The sequence below is a fragment of the Trachurus trachurus genome (genome assembly GCF_905171665.1).
Source record: "Trachurus trachurus genome assembly, chromosome: 18".
Lineage (NCBI taxonomy): Eukaryota > Metazoa > Chordata > Actinopteri > Carangiformes > Carangidae > Trachurus > Trachurus trachurus.
Window position 1 is genome coordinate 4353115 of NC_139909.1, and position 15534 is coordinate 4368648.

At 44.5% G+C, this 15534-nt stretch overlaps 1 protein-coding gene across 1 annotated transcript in view; it reads right to left on the reverse strand.

Annotated features, from left to right (window-relative positions):
- The window catches only part of rbm46 (RNA binding motif protein 46), a gene marked incomplete at both ends in the record, with an annotated part of 42782 nt that overhangs the window by 26268 nt on the left and 980 nt on the right, over positions 1-15534 (reverse strand). The window contains 7 exons of the mRNA XM_083992637.1: positions 1785-1981; positions 2054-2289; positions 4260-4354; positions 7841-7970; positions 8865-9021; positions 13006-13186; positions 14655-14843. Of these exons, the coding sequence (XP_083848763.1) occupies positions 1785-1981; positions 2054-2289; positions 4260-4354; positions 7841-7970; positions 8865-9021; positions 13006-13186; positions 14655-14843 (1185 nt within the window). The remainder of the gene's footprint in view (positions 1-1784; positions 1982-2053; positions 2290-4259; positions 4355-7840; positions 7971-8864; positions 9022-13005; positions 13187-14654; positions 14844-15534) is intronic.

Consider the following 15534-nt stretch of genomic DNA (forward strand, 5'->3'; position numbering starts at 1 on the left):
TGAGATTAATTGCGATTAAATATTTTAATCGATTGACAGCACTAGTTTATTTTTATACCTAGTTTTTATACAGTAATTGCTGGCATTTTGTTTTGTGATGTGGACAGCAAAGTAAGAATGTCATTGTCAGGGAAACTCAACTTTCCACCGTACAAATGACAAGAAACACTTTTGATTTTGATTTGATAAAGAAGTAGAAATATAATCTGATAAAAACCGATAGAAACTGTCCGTTCTCTCACTCCAGGTTTCCTGACAGAAGCCAGATGGTGAATACCGGAAGAGGAACAGTTCACTTATGAGTCATTTATGGGTAATAATAATAATATTACACCCGTTAAAGTGTCGTAGGTTATACACACAGTCATTTTTAGTCGTTGGTTCAAGATGAATGGGAGGTTTAAAGGGCGAGTCCAAGTAATTTGACATATTTAAGCATTTTATGTAAAAAAAAAAAAAACACAGCAATACTTATTTTTCCTGGGAAATTAGTTACTTTTATGATTACAACTACAGGTCACTTTGGAGGGGAAAGTAACTAGTAACTATGATTAATGATTATTTTTTTTAAGTAACATGTCCAACACTCGTCCAGATCTCTCCATCTTCTCCTTCATCTGAGTCTGAAAGTAAATCTTTAATTCCTCCTCTCTGTCTCTCTGTCTCATAAATATCTCACAGTCCATTTGTAGGAGAGTTCAACTTTAAAACTTTTCTCATTTTCAGAGCGACGACCGGAGGCGTCGGGAAGTTCCTGCTTCATCACCAGATTAATATCTTACTCTTCTTCATCATCATTGTCATCGTCGTCCGTGTCAATGGACGAGTGAGACCTGATCAGTGTGTGTGTGTGTGTGTGTGTGTGTGTGTGTGTGTGTGTGTGTGTGTGTGTGTGTGTGTGTGTGTGTGTGTGTGTGTGTGTGTGGACGGAGAAGTGATGAGATGAAAAAAAAAACCCATCAGGTTGAATAAAAACAGAACGAAGGAGGAGTTCATTAGAGAGCTGGTACACAGGAGGAGGAGGAAGAGGAATGAGGAAGAGGAGAAGGAGGAGGAGGAGGAGGAATGAGGAAGAGGAGGGAAGATGAGAAAGAGTAAAAGGAGGAGGAGGAAAGAGGAAGAGGAGGAAAAGGAGAATGAGGAAGAAGAGGAATGAGGAGGAGGAGGAAAGAGGAAGAGGAGGAGGAGAAAAAGGAATGAGGAAGAGGAAGAGGAGGAGAAGGAGGAGGAAGAAGAGGAGGAGGAATGAGGAAGAAGAGGAGAAGGAGGAAGAGGAGGAGAAGGAGGAGGAAGAAGAGGAGGAGGAATGAGGAAGAAGAGGAGAAGGAGGAAGAGGAGGAGAAGGAGGAGGAAGAAGAGGAGGAGGAATGAGGAAGAAGAGGAGAAGGAGGAAGAAGAGGAGGAGGAATGAGGAGGAGAAAGAAGAAGAAGAGGAGGAGGAATGAGGAAGAGGAGAAGGAGGAAGAAGAGGAGGAGGAATGAGGAAGAGGAGAAGGAGGAAGAAGAGGAGGAGGAATGAGGAAGAGGAGAAGGAGGAAGAAGAGGAGGACGAATGAGGAAGAGGAGAAGGAGGAAGAGAAGGAGGAGGAAGAGGAATGAGGAAGAGGAGAAAGAGGAAGAGGCGACACACACACAGGTCAGTGAAAACAGCTGAGTCACTGTATCATGACTCATCGTTTCTGTTCACCTGTCACAGCTGGAAACTGACGACTCATGTTTATTGACTAAAGTTTCCTGTTCAATAAACTACTAAAGATTTAAACTTCACACACACACACACACACCTTCGCCTCCTGCTGAGTAGAAGGGGTTTCCCAGGCGCGGCAGCAGGGGCATGGGCCTGAGAGGAGAGCAGCCATCTCCTCCTCCTCCTGCTCCTCCTCCTCCCATCATCCCTCCATCGTTCCTGTGGAGGAGGTAGCTCCTGTTGCCTCCTCCCTCTCCACCTCCTCCTCCTGCTCCTCCTCCTGCTCCCTGGTTGCTAGGATACGCCCGCCCGTTGCCGTTGAGCCTCCTCCCGAACACGCTGCCCCCTCCTCCTCCTCCTCCTCCTCCTCCTCCTCCTCCCTCCTTCATGCTGGCCGGCTTGGCGAGCATCACCTCCACGGCGGCTCCGTCCACGTGCGCGCCGTTCATGAGGGTGAGCGCGGTGAGGGCGTCGTCGCGGCAACGGTAGTGCACGAAGGCGTAGTCGGTGAGCTTCTTGACGCGCTCGACGCAGCCGGGACGGAAGCTGGAGAACTCACGACGCAGAGTCTCCTCGCTGGTGGAGAGGAGCAGGTTACGCACCTGGAGGAGGGAGAGAGGGGGCACACATGATACACACACACACACACATAGAGAAACACACACACACACATTGAGTTCACCTGGATAAAACCAGAGTCTCTAAGAGAAGCTGAGGGAGGAAGAGGAGGAAGAGGATGAAGAGGAGGAGGAGGAGAAGAAGGAAAAATAGGAGGAAGAAGAGGAGGATGAAGGAGAAAGAGAAGGAAGGAGGGGAGAAGGAAGAGGAGTAGGAGGATGAGAAGGAGGAAGGAGGAGAAGAGGAGAAGGGAGGAGGAGGAGAAGAAGGAAAAAGAGGAGGAAGGAAAAGGAAGAAGAGGAGGACGAAGGAGGAAGAGGATGAAGGAGAAAGAGGCAGAAGGAGGGAGAGAAGGAAGAGAAGAAGGAAAAAGAGGAGGAGGAGGAGAGGGGATGAAAGAGAAAGAGGAGGAAGGTGGGAGAGAAGGAGGAGGAGGAGGAAGAAGAAGAGAAGGAGGAGAGAGGATGAAAGAGGAGGAGGAGGAGGAGAAGAAGGAAAAAGAGGAGGAGTATAAAGGAGGAAGAGGTGGAAGAAGGGAGAGAAGGAAGAGGAGGAGGGGGGAGGAAGAAGAGGATTAGGAAGGAGGAAGAGGAAGAAGAGGAGGAGGAGGAAGGAAGACAAAGGAGGAAGAGGAGGAGAAAGAAGAGGAGGATGATGAAGGAGGATGAAGGAGGAAGAAGGAGGAGGAAGAAGAGGAAGAAGAGGAGGAGGAAGAGGAAGTAGAAGGAGGAAGAGGAGGAGGAGGAAGAAGAGGTGGAAGAAGGGAGAGAAGGAAGAGGAGGATGAAGGAGGAAGAAGAGGAGGAGGAAGAGGATGAAGAGGAGGACGGAGGAGGAAGAAGAGGAGGAGGAAGAGAAAGAGGAGGAGGAAAGAGGAAGATGAAGAGAAAAGGGGGGAGTAAAGAGGATGAGAAAGGGGGAGGAAGAGAAAGGAGGAGGAAAGAGGAGGAAAGAGGAAGAGAAAAAGAAAGAGGAGGAGGAAGAGGAAGAAAAGGAGAAGGGGGAAGAGGAGGAGGAAGATGAAGAGGAAGAGAAAAATAAAGAGAAGGAGGAAGAAAACAAGAAAGAGGGAAGAGGAAGAGAAAGAGAGAGAGAAGGAGAAAGAGGGAAAAAAGGAGAAGGAGGGAAGAGGAAGAGAAAGATGAGGAGGAAAGAGAAAAAGAAAGATGAGAAGGAAAGAGGAAGATGAAGAGAAAGATGAGGAGGAAAGAGGAAGATGAAGAGAAATAGAGAGAGGAGGAAGAGGAAGAAAAAGAGAGAGAGAAAGAGGAAGGAAAGGAGAAGGAGGGAAAAGGAAGAGAAAGAAGAGGAGGAGTGTTTCCTCACTGAGCTGCTGTTGATCATCTGGTGACACTGTGTGAGTCTCATTCATAAAACGTCAGTAACTCTGTGTGTAGATCTGCTTCTTAACTCCAGACTGATGACGGAGCAGGAAGCTCAGAGCGGATCGGTGACCAGCTGTCACCATGGACCTCTGACCATTAATACCCATATAAGGAGGTCGGAGCTTCCTGTTCACCTGTCATTATGATGCAAACACGGAGAGAGAGAAGGAGAGAAGAAGGAGGTGTTTCATTCTCCCAGTCACCACCAACTAAGAGAAGTTCTTTCTTTTTCTGGACTCCACTTCTCCCAGAATGACTTCGATCGCCGATCTCTCTCTCTTTTCTCTCTCTCTTTTCTCTCTCTCTCTCTCTCCTTCCGTGTCTGCGTCATGGCAGCAGGTGAACAGGAAGCTCCGACCTCCTTATATGGTCGTTCATGGATCTCTGCTGACAGCTGGTCACCGCAGCGTCTTCATGATCGTCGTCACTACGTGTCGACTGAGTCTGAGCTTCTGAATGAATCTGGAGTTAAGAAGCAAATCTACACACACAGTTACTGACACACACACACACACACACACACACACACACACACAGACACACACAGACACACACGCGCGGTGTACGTACATAGAGCACTCTGACGCGCTGCATGACCTCGTCGTCCACGTCCTTCTCCCTCTTGGCCCAGTTGGCCTGGATGGGATGACCCCACAGCTTGGTGCCTAGACACACACACATTACACAGATACACACTGTTACTACACACACTGATACACACACACATGTATAACTACACACAGGAAGTAGATTCACTCTGAGGAACTGAAACTGAAAACTACGACGCCGGAGGAGCAGTGAAGGCAACACGAGTCTCTGTGTGTTTTATAATGAAGACTGGTTTAGAGAGGAGGAGGAGGAGGAGGAGGAAGAGGAGGAGGGAGGAAGAGGGAGAAGAGGAGGAGGAAGAAGAAGAGGGGGAGGAGGAGAAGGAAGAAAAAGGAGGAGGAAGAAGAGGAGGAGGAGGCGGGAGGAGGAGGAAGAAAAAGGAGGAGGAGGAGGAGGAAGAAGAGGAGAAGGAGGAGGGAGGAAGAAGAGGAGGAGGAGGAGGAGAGAGGAGGAGGAGGACGAAGAGGGAGGAGGAGGAGGAAGAAGAGGAGGAGGAGGCGGGAGGAGGAGGAAGAAAAAGGAGGAGGAGGAGGAGGAAGAAGAGGAGGAGGAGGCGGGAGGAGGAGGAAGAAAAAGGAGGAGGAGGAGGAGGAAGAAGAGGAGAAGGAGGAGGGAGGAAGAAGAGGAGGAGGAGGAGAGAGGAGGAGGAGGACGAAGAGGGAGGAGGAGGAGGACGAAGAGGGAGGAGGAGGAGGAAGAGGAAGAAGAAGAGGAAAAGGAGGAAGAGGAGAAAGAAGGAGAGGAGGGATGAGGAAGATGGAGGAGGAGGAAGAAGAAGAGGAAAAGGAGGAGGAGAAGAAAGAGGAAGAGGAGGGAAGAAGAGGAAGAGGAGGAGAAGGAGGAGGAGGAGGAGGAGGGGGAGCAGTGTGTGGGGGGTCGGTCGTGGCCCCTGTGGGGAAACCCTGTTGATGACAGGGAGCGGAGGTGAAGCAGCAGAGATCAATGAGCTGCTCAGGCTCCGCCCCCTCTGGCCGATCAATAACTGGATCGACATCGAGCTGATCAACTGACCTGTGACTGTGTGTGTGTGTGTGTGTGTGTGTGTGTGTGTGTGTGTGTGTGTGTGTGTGTGTGTGTGTGTGTGTGTGTGTGTGTGTGTGTGTGTGTGTGTGTCTGTGTGGAGCTGTAGCTCCCTCTGCTGGACACACACAGGAAGTGACTCAGTGTGTAGTAACAGAGGAACCAGCTCCTCATTCATTAAACCTGATTATTTATGTCTTTTATTTACATAATATTATATATTAATGTAAAATCAATGACTGCGTTTACATGCACTTCAGTACCCCGGTTTTAATCGGGTTTTTTAAGTACCCCGATTATTGATCAAATTCGGGGTATGGTGTTTACATGAAGTTAGAGAAACCCGGTTATTCAGTATCCCTGTATACATGATAAATACAGTATCCCGGTTTCTGATTACTGCGTCTTACGTGCGTATGTGTGTTTCATTCATGTTTATTATTTACAACAGGAAGCGCAACTACTAGGAAATATAGGTCCGAAAATTTACAAATTAAAAATGCTGCCATGTTATATAACTTAATAAAAGAAAGGTAAATTCAATGCAGACTGATCGGTCCATTGTAAAACATGCATTTATTGATGTAAAAGTGGTGATTTCTGTACACACGTTAGGCTACAGAGCCTCCAGGCAGCGCTGCTCCTCCAATACACACATGAAGCTTCACTTTTCATTCAAACAAGGGCAACTAAGGCAACTGCCACAATTATTAGATTTCATCAATGAAACCAGCATTTATCTCCTAAAAATAATATAACCAGCCGGCAGTAAACATCTAAAAACCTACGGGTAAGTTAATTAACGACCGTCTTCTCTCCCAGGGTGAGGGAGTAGTCTGGCCGGCGAGCACGTCAGGAGACGGGGTTGCTGCCTCTGTGATGTCCCGGTCACAGCTCACACAGGTGGAGCTTCACTCCTCCGAAAAACGTCGTAGCAAACTTGTAAACAGCCGTCATGTGGATAAACCGGCCGCACATTGGGGATCTAAACAGTTACTTTCTCGCATGAAAAAAACGAACAAAAAAACGTAATAGTCTCCTCGTCGCTCCAGAATGCGCTCTTGTTGTCGCCGCCATTTTGTTACGTAACGTATCTATGGTAACAGTTACGTCAGCTGGCTGAGCAGCTTTCAGATATCGGGGTACTGTGTTTACATGCTCCAGTATCCTGATTTCTTTCGGAGTTCTCCGGGCAGCAAAATCGGGTTTCTCAAAATCGGGATATGAGCTTATCCCGATTTCTGGAATCGGGAAATGGTGTTTACATGCGCAAACACAAATTCGGGGTACTTAAAAAACCCGATTGAAATCGGGGTACTGAAGTGCATGTAAACGCAGTCAATGAGAAGTGAAACACTGTAGCTGTTTGATTATTGTTGTTATTTCTTCTTCTAATTATTAACGTCTCAGTTTTAATAAATGAATGAATTGTGAAGTGAATGATTCTTGTCTTTTATACTGGTTCAGTTTTAATCCACTTGGTTTAATATAAATATATATAAATACTTTTTTAAATGATCTCTTCATGGTGGATCACAAACTGCCGGTAGATCAGATCACCGGGACGGAGCGGCGAAGATACACGGAGAAGAACAACTTCTAGTTCCGGTTTGGACTGGATCACAGCGCCGCTCGGCCTCGTCCACCATTAAACAACCAGCTGGTCACTTCATTTGGTACTGCTGTAAATTCTGCTTTTATGGAGGAGGGCAAACTATAGGCTGAACACTATACTGGAGAGGAGGAGGAGGAGGAGGAGGAGGAGGAGGAGGAGGAGGAGGAGGAGGAGGAGAAGAAAGAAGAGGAGGAGAAAGAGGAGGAGGAAGAAGGAGGAAGAAGAGGAGAAAGAGGAGGAGGAGGATGAAAGAGGAGGAAGAGGAGGAGGAGAAAGAGGAGGAGGAAGAAGGAGGAGAATGAAGAAGAGGAGGAAGAAGAGGAGAAAGAGGAGGATGAAGGAGGAGGAAGAAGAGGAGAAAGAGAAGGAGGAAGAAGAGGAGAAAGAGGAGGAGGAAGAAGGAGGAGAATGAAGAAGAGGAGGAAGAAGAGGAGAAAGAGGAGGATGAAGGAGGAGGAAGAAGAGGAGAAAGAGAAGGAGGATGAAGGAGGAGGAAGAAGAGGAGAAAGAGGAGGAGGAGGATGAAAGAGGAGGAGGAGGAGGAGGAGGAGGAAGAAGAGGAAGAGAACGAAGAAAGATGAAGGAGGAGGAGGAATAATAAGAGGAGGAGGAAGAAGAGGAGGAAGAAGAAGGAAGAGGAGGAGGAGGAAAGAGAAGGAGGAAGAGGAGGAAGAAGAGGAAGAGAACAAAGAAGGAAGAAGAGGAGAAAGAGGAGGAGGAAAAGGAGGAGGAAGAAGAAGAGGAGGAGCGACTTGTCTGTCCCTCTTGGATTAGCGACTGTTAAAGTGTTGTATGATGTCATCTGTGATGTCATCGTGACCTCTGTCCTCAGTGTTTGGACTGAATGTGAATGAATGTGTGTGCGTGATGTCATCATCATCATCATCATCATCATCGTCATGGCTACCAGCGATCAGCTTCCTGCGGGCCATGGCGGCAGCCTTGTGGGACTCGTACTCCACGAAGGCGAAGCCGCGGTTCTTCCCTTTCTCCGACGAGCTGGGACACACGATGACGTCCACCACGCCGTCCGTCACCTAGGAGACAGGGACATGTTCAACAGCCTCCTGTGTGTGTGTGTGTGTGTGTGTGTGTGTGTGTGTGTGTGTGTGTGTGTGTGTGTGTGTGTGTGTGTGTGTGTGTGTTAGGGCTGGGACGATGATATGCTTTTCTCCCGATTCGATTCTTCTACGATTTTTTTGGATGGCGATTCAATTTAAATTGCGATTCTACGATATTGCCGATTCTCTCTATGATTTTTAGTCTGAATTTATTTATCTGCACACAAATACTGTAGGAGCCTATAAATGAACATACTCCATTATAAAGTTATAAACTTAAACCCTTTTCAAAACTCTCTGGATGTAAAAAAAAGGCGAACAAATGCACATTCACTGCAAAAACTCAAAATCTTTCCAAGAATATTTGTCTTCTTTCTTGTCAAAATGTCTCATTTCTAGTCAAAACTAATCTCTTTCCACTTAAAATAAGACTCATCACCTAAAAATGAACTTGTTTTTAGATCATTTTCACTTGTTTCAAACTAATTTTCACTTGAAATAAGTAGAAAGTGTTTTTTTTGTGTTTGTAATAAGAAAGAAAAACTTGCTCCACTATCAGATTTTTCTACTTATTTCAAGTGAAAATCTGCTTGAAAAGAAGTAAAAAATGTCTAAAAACAAGCTACTTTTAATGTGATGAGTCTTATTTTAAGTAGAATAAGATTGTTTTGAATAGAAATAAGACAAATATTCTTGGTAAGATGTTGAGTTTTGAGTTTTTGCAGTGTTGGACAATATTTCAAAAAAATTAAAAAAAAAAAAAAAAATCGATTTAAAAATCGTCAAAAAGGATATCGCGATATTTATGTGAATCGATTTTTTCTCCCACCCATCAGTGTGTGTGTGTGTGTGTGTGTGTGCGTGTGTTACCGTCTTCATCTCGTCCATGATGTCCTCCTTCCTCTTGTCCGTGGGGATGGAGCCGATGAAGAGGCGACAGTTGTCCACGCTCACACACACTCCGATGAACTTCCCCGGACGGATCTCGTAGTTGTCCAACATCTGGATCGCTCTCTGGGCCGCCTCCCTGGAGACACACACACACACATCCCATAATACATCACCAACCAACCAATCAATCAATCAATTAATACCTCATGAATCACAGTCAGGGGATTTGTTTTTATTGGAAGTTTAGCTGCGGGACTTTTAGAAATAATCCACATTGGAAACTTTCCCAGCGTGGGAATTATTGGGAAAAAACTGGAAACTGTTTCATGTCCAAACGTGAAGATAAAGACTCAAAATAAAACAGTCACCAAGAATATTTGTCTCATTTCTAGTCAAAACTAATCTCATTCTACTTAAAATAAGTTAAAAGTAGCTTGTTTTTAGACACTTTTTACTTCTTTCAAGCATTTTAACTTGAAATAAGTAGAAAAATCTGAAAGTGGCACAATAAACTTGCTTTCACTGGCAGATTTTTCTTCTTATTTCAAGTGACAAATTGTTTGAATCAAGTGAAAATGATCTAAAAACAAGTTCATTTTTAGGTGATGAGTCTTATTTTAAGTGAAAAGAGATCAGTTTTGACTAGAAATGAGACAAATATTCTTGGAAAGATTTTGAGTTTTTGCAGTTTTTGTGTGTCTGTTCCTCTCTCAGCTCCAGTCCAACACTGAGACACTCAGTTCTCTTTACAAAACAAATCCTAATCTGGGTCTGAAACACACGGAGACTTTGAAGAAAAGGAGGGAGGCCTTGGAGGGAGGTGGAGCTGCTGATTTTCAAAGTTTTGTGCCAGAAAGGTAAGAATAACTTTAACATTGTGAAGGCTTTTTGTACACGTGCAGCCAAACAGCAGAGAGCGCTTCGCCGTGCTTTTTTTTAATGTAACTTAGTGCTGCTAGAGGAAGTCTGCACGTGACGACACGCCTCCACGTGTTGACAACATGAGGAGTGACTTTTTTTTCTTTTTTTCAATTAACTCATTGGCTGCCAGCCATTTTCAGATCAGAGAGCCCCATACTGCCAGCCATTTTAGAGCATTTTGAACGATCTTATAAGACCCACAGAATATTGTGTTCTATGACTATATAAACACCGAAACTACCAAGAGAAAAGTAGACTCTCTTTGTTCAATAGGAAAAAAAAAGTTTGTTTCTACCTTTTTCCGTTCTTTTGTAAACAGCAGTAGAACGTAGGCTGGTTTCACCAAAAACAGCAGTTTTTGACCAAAACACTGAGAAAACAAGCTTTTTGTGGAAAGAAACATGTCAAGCAGAACAGTGACTTTGACGTTGATATTTTTTGCTTTAGTGACACCTCACACATCTGAACAGTGTTCTCCTTCTATAAAACAACAAAAACAACACTGAGAAAGGACTTTTGATGGCAAAATAATAATTTATTTACAAATATCAGTAAAAATGCATTAACTTTTTTGTACGTTTGTAGCTGTCACATGACCTCTGCCCCATGGTCGACCACTGCTCGATCCACCACCTGTAAATTATAGAAATATATAGAATTACCATAAAAATACATCTCTTAGATGTAGTCAAGTGTGATGTGGAGTTTTTTTTTTTTTTTTTTAACCTTTCCGATCAAAGCGATCCGCCCTTCTCTAAGCAGTAAAAGTTAGCTCGCTAGCAAGTTAGTTTATTTTATTATTTTTACCATTGATGTATTATATTATTACCTTCATGTCTTTCTGGAGCGTGGGGATGGGTCTCTGCTGCTCCTGGTTGATCCGGACGGAATCGCTCGGGTCACGTCCACCGAGCCGTCAGTTGAGCTGGGCTCTGGTCTGTGGTGACGCACCGTCAGCTGCTGATTCTCACCACTCGGCCCGGCTTGATCGCCGGTGTCCAGCGTCGGTGTCTTTTTCAATGATCTCCGTCGTTTTCTCACGATCGCGACCCTCTTCCTCTCCGAACTACCGCGACACACACGGTACATAATGTGCCGACGTGCGGAACACATAGGCTCCGTGCATAAGTTTCTTTAGCATTGTCATCTCGCTTCTTCTTCTCATACCGTAATACATGCTGATCTCTCATCCAAAGAGGGCACTACTGCCCCCTACAGGCCGCTACACATCTTTACACTAGTTTACAAGCCTGATATTGATGGACAAGCTCCGCCAGACCTTCCTCCAGCCCTTCCCGTTGAAAAACGCAATTGACGTCTATCGACGTCAATGGCAGCCAATGAGTTAACTTATAGTATTGATGGGACTAAGTTCTTGTTATGGTTCTGGGGCGGGACACCGAGCTGTAGCTTACATAGAGAGAGGCAGTGGAAGAAAAGGAGCAGCAGCTAAACTAGACAGAATTACTGTATATTAAACATCTACGACAATACACCGAGTCGGTAACCAAGGAAACGTCACTTCCGGTCAGAGCTGTGGGGGAAGACAAACACTTCCTCCATAGACAGACGGATGTGACTGACTGGGAAAGAGCCAATATTTTAAAATGTACGGACTAGTGTTGTCACGATACCAACATTTTGGTACCGGTATCGGTACCAAAATGTTTTTCGATACTTTTCGGTACTTTTCGGTACTTTTCCAAATAAAAAGAGAACACAAAAAATGTCATTATTGGCTTTATTATTATTATTGCATTATTTGAGGTCTGAAAACACTGCATCTTTTTTGTTATTTTGACCAGTTGTAATATTTGGGAGAAATTGTTATCAGTAGTTTATAGAATGAAACACAAACGTTCATGTTACTCAAACACACACCTATTGTTTCCCCAGACCAAATTGATTCTGCCCCCCCCCCTCATCTCTGCGTAGCGCTGCTTCGCTGTGTTCACTCACACAGAGAGAGAGAGAGAGAGAGAGAGAGAGAGAGAGAGAGAGAGAGAGAGAGAGAGAGAGAGCATGCCAGTGGTGGTGCGCGGTAGAAACGAAACGTACCCACCAGCAGTGTTTGCATTAATTAACGAGTCTGTGGCGGCCCGTCTCTCTCACGCGCGCGCTGGCGCACACACACAGACACACACACAAACACAGGCACATGGACAGGTGGCGCTGTAACGGTAAGAAAAAAAGGCACCTTGCTTCGTTTGTGACTCGCTCTCTCGCTCCTCGCGGCTCAAATTACAATGCGGCGACTTCACGCGGCGACGTCACCGCTGCTGGCGGCGCAGAATGAAAGTACCGGTCCCATCTAAGCGCAGTATGGTACCGTTTTAAATGCGTTAGTACCCCGGTACCACTCTAGTACCGGTATACCGTGCAACCCTAGTACGGACAACAATCGGCCCGGATCGTGAAGAGTTTTTTAATATCTAGCTCTTTGTCAGCAGATACAAGTGATTCAGACTAAGACATGACAGCGGACAAGCGTTAGACAAAGGTTTAAAATGCCGCGTTTTCACAGTTATATGTCTATGGGGGAATCGGTTTGTTTTCCCTCACGGCTCTGACTGGAAGTGACGATTCCTTGGTTGCTGACTCGGTGTATGAAACGACCTGTGCCGGAGACCTTGAAGCCCTATTGAAGCCAACTTCAGCGTCCTGGTGTGAAGCATAAACATTCCCACACCGGGGCGGTGGCATTTAGCTTTGCAATCATCCTTTTTCCCTCCTCATTTCTACTACGTTACCTTGCGTTGCTCCTCACCAGGCTCAAAGAGGCTGATGACTGACAAGAGGCTTCACTGTGTTCATGCACAGACTGAAGCCTCTTGTCATCCAGCCTGGTTGGAGGACAGAGACCAGGAAAACAAACACACATGCACATGGTAATATATTGAATGTTTTTTTCATTTATTGTGCGATTAATTGATTTTTTTCCGGGTCCCAGGCCTAAACTAATCCCAATCAATCCCAGAAGCCCACAGGAGGCTCCACCACTCACCACACAGGGCTCAGATCAATATGGACCTCTGATCGGTTCAGTCTGATCAGGTCACATCTGCTTCTGAATGGGATGGATTTCCTCCTGAACTTTAAATCTGAGCCCTTTTCACAGTTTCACCAACTTCGGTCCCTGCTCAGCACGTCTACAGCACCATGTGTTACCGTGTGTGTGTGTGTGTGTGTGTGTGTGTACCTGTTGGTGTACATGACGAAGGCGTAGCCGCGGTTCTCTCCACTGAACTCCAGCATCAGTCTGAACTCGTAGATGTGTCCAGCTCTCTCAAACAGAGGAACCAGTTTGTCCTCGTACATGTCTCTGGGGATCTTACCCACGAAGACCTCACAGCCGCGCGGGGGGGGCGGCCCCTCCCACTCTGAAACACACACACAGTAACACACACAGTAACACACGTTAACACACACACATTACAGCTCTTTATAATCGCTACGACCCGTTGTTTTAGTTTTTTTTTTTATCACTTTTAAGACTTGTCAAAGCTGTTAACATCAGACCTAAAACACACACTTCACTCTGCTCAACTAAACACTGACAGACACATACTTACAAAAAATACAATAAAATACAAACACAGTTCACTAAATCCACCTCAACACTGACACATTCAGTTATAAAACACTATAGAGATAAACTGAATCACTGTACAGAGTCAGATCTGCTGGTTTACAATCAACAGTAACTGTATTGATCATAAATGGACCTCTGTGCTGCAGTTTCTTTTGATCCTCTACATTTGACTTTTACTGGGTTTACAGTTGTAAACGCAGGTGTTTTGTTTCTTTATCTTATCAAACACTCAGAACCAGAGCAGCTCAGAGCTTCACAGGATGAAGACTTTAGACTTTAGAAACAGGTTTCTACAGTGAAGCAGCTGAAACATCCAGAGTCACAGCTGATCAGCTCCCTGCTCTTTCTACAGGTCATGTGACTGAAACAGCCTCAACACCAGACTGTGTTTCCTACATGTTACTGTATCTATAGATGTGATTGGTGGATTTACATAAACTCAATCAACAAATCAAAGGACACAACTTTGTTTCAGTCTCCAACTTGAGCTGCTGTTGTTCAGCCTTTAGGATCGGCTCTGTTCTGACAAACACACAATTAATCACTGTATTAAACGCTGCAATTATTTAGTCATAAAGGTTCCTAAATACCCTCACTTCCCAAAAAAGATGATGTCAGAACCATGTCGGCAGTTCAGCGCAACAAGCACGGAGTGAAAACAAAGTTACACAACAGGAATTAGGAAGATAGGACTTTAAATGTTAACGCATCATTTGTGAGAGAAAAAAAAAAGATAAAAAAACAACTAATTGGTCTGATATTAATAGATACTTTAAATATGTTGTTTATATAATTAGTAACACAATTATATTTTGACCATATTTGATTTTACACATTCACGTGTGTAAAATGATTTAATATAATAATGGTGATAATTTCTATCTTGGATCTTTGTCACATCTAGTTTTTCCCTGTAGCGTTCGCCGCCGCCTGATTCAAACGACTCTTTCCTGTCTGTACTCGGTCTACTCTACGCACTGCTGTCGTCCATGGCAACCAATAGCTTGTAAGTTCAAAATGGCGCTGCCTCCCAAATAGATCACGTAACACCATGGTAACATGACGTACTGTATGTGCTCATTAACTACGTGAAAAACGGGTCCAAGCGACTTTAAAAAAACAAAAACAAACTGCAACATAAACAAAAACCAGGAGTGGAAACATGAATGAAGTGTTTTTGGAGCGACGTATGAACTGATGAACCAGAGTTTAACACACACACACACACACACACACACACACACACAGACACAGACCTGGCGGCGGGCCCCCGTACTTCCTCTGGCCGTTCTCCTGCACCATGTCGTAGCCGGTGCGGTCCATCAGCGCCACCAGAGCCAGGTGTTTGGCACACGACGCCTTGAACTCCTCCTCTCCCGTCAGGGGGCTGAGTCGCCCCGACTCCACCTCCACCTCCACATCTGGATCTGAACCTCTGTCCACATCTGGACACACACACACACACATAGAGACGCAACTCATAGAGACACAATAAACCAAACAACCTGCCTTCCACTGATGAGAAATTAAGAGTTCAACTGTTTTTGACCAAGAAAAAAAGTTCCCAAATTCCCAAACTACACAAAAAAAGCTTTTAAACATCAACTTTCCCTGTTAAATGTGAGTTGTTTCCTCTGTTGCTGCGGTAACAAGCTGATTAACATGCAAACGACCTGAGTAATTCACTCATTAAAAGTCAATTAACTGAGTCTGTGTTACTTACTGCCACTTGTACTGAAACATCAAACTTTTATTTAAACTTCCTATGTAGATATTTTATAAATGATGGTTGTTATTGAACTATGAGTAATAATAATTTATTTATTACACCGGCTGCCATTGATATTGATTCTCTGTTTTATTCCTTTAGTCATTTGCACTTAAGTTTATTGTATTGTATTTACATTTTCTACTACCTCTATTCTATTGCTTTTAAATATTTCATTTTTATATTTTCTTATGCACTGACCAGGTTTTTCTTTTTTTTCTTTTTTTAGATATATAGCTACTTCCATTGATTCATTTTCCATATTAAAATCCTATTTAAAAGTCATTTTATTCCAAACAAATGACATTATAGCAGGAAAATAAACCAGCTTTATGTCTGATATTAGGTTTTACCTTCATGTCAGGACA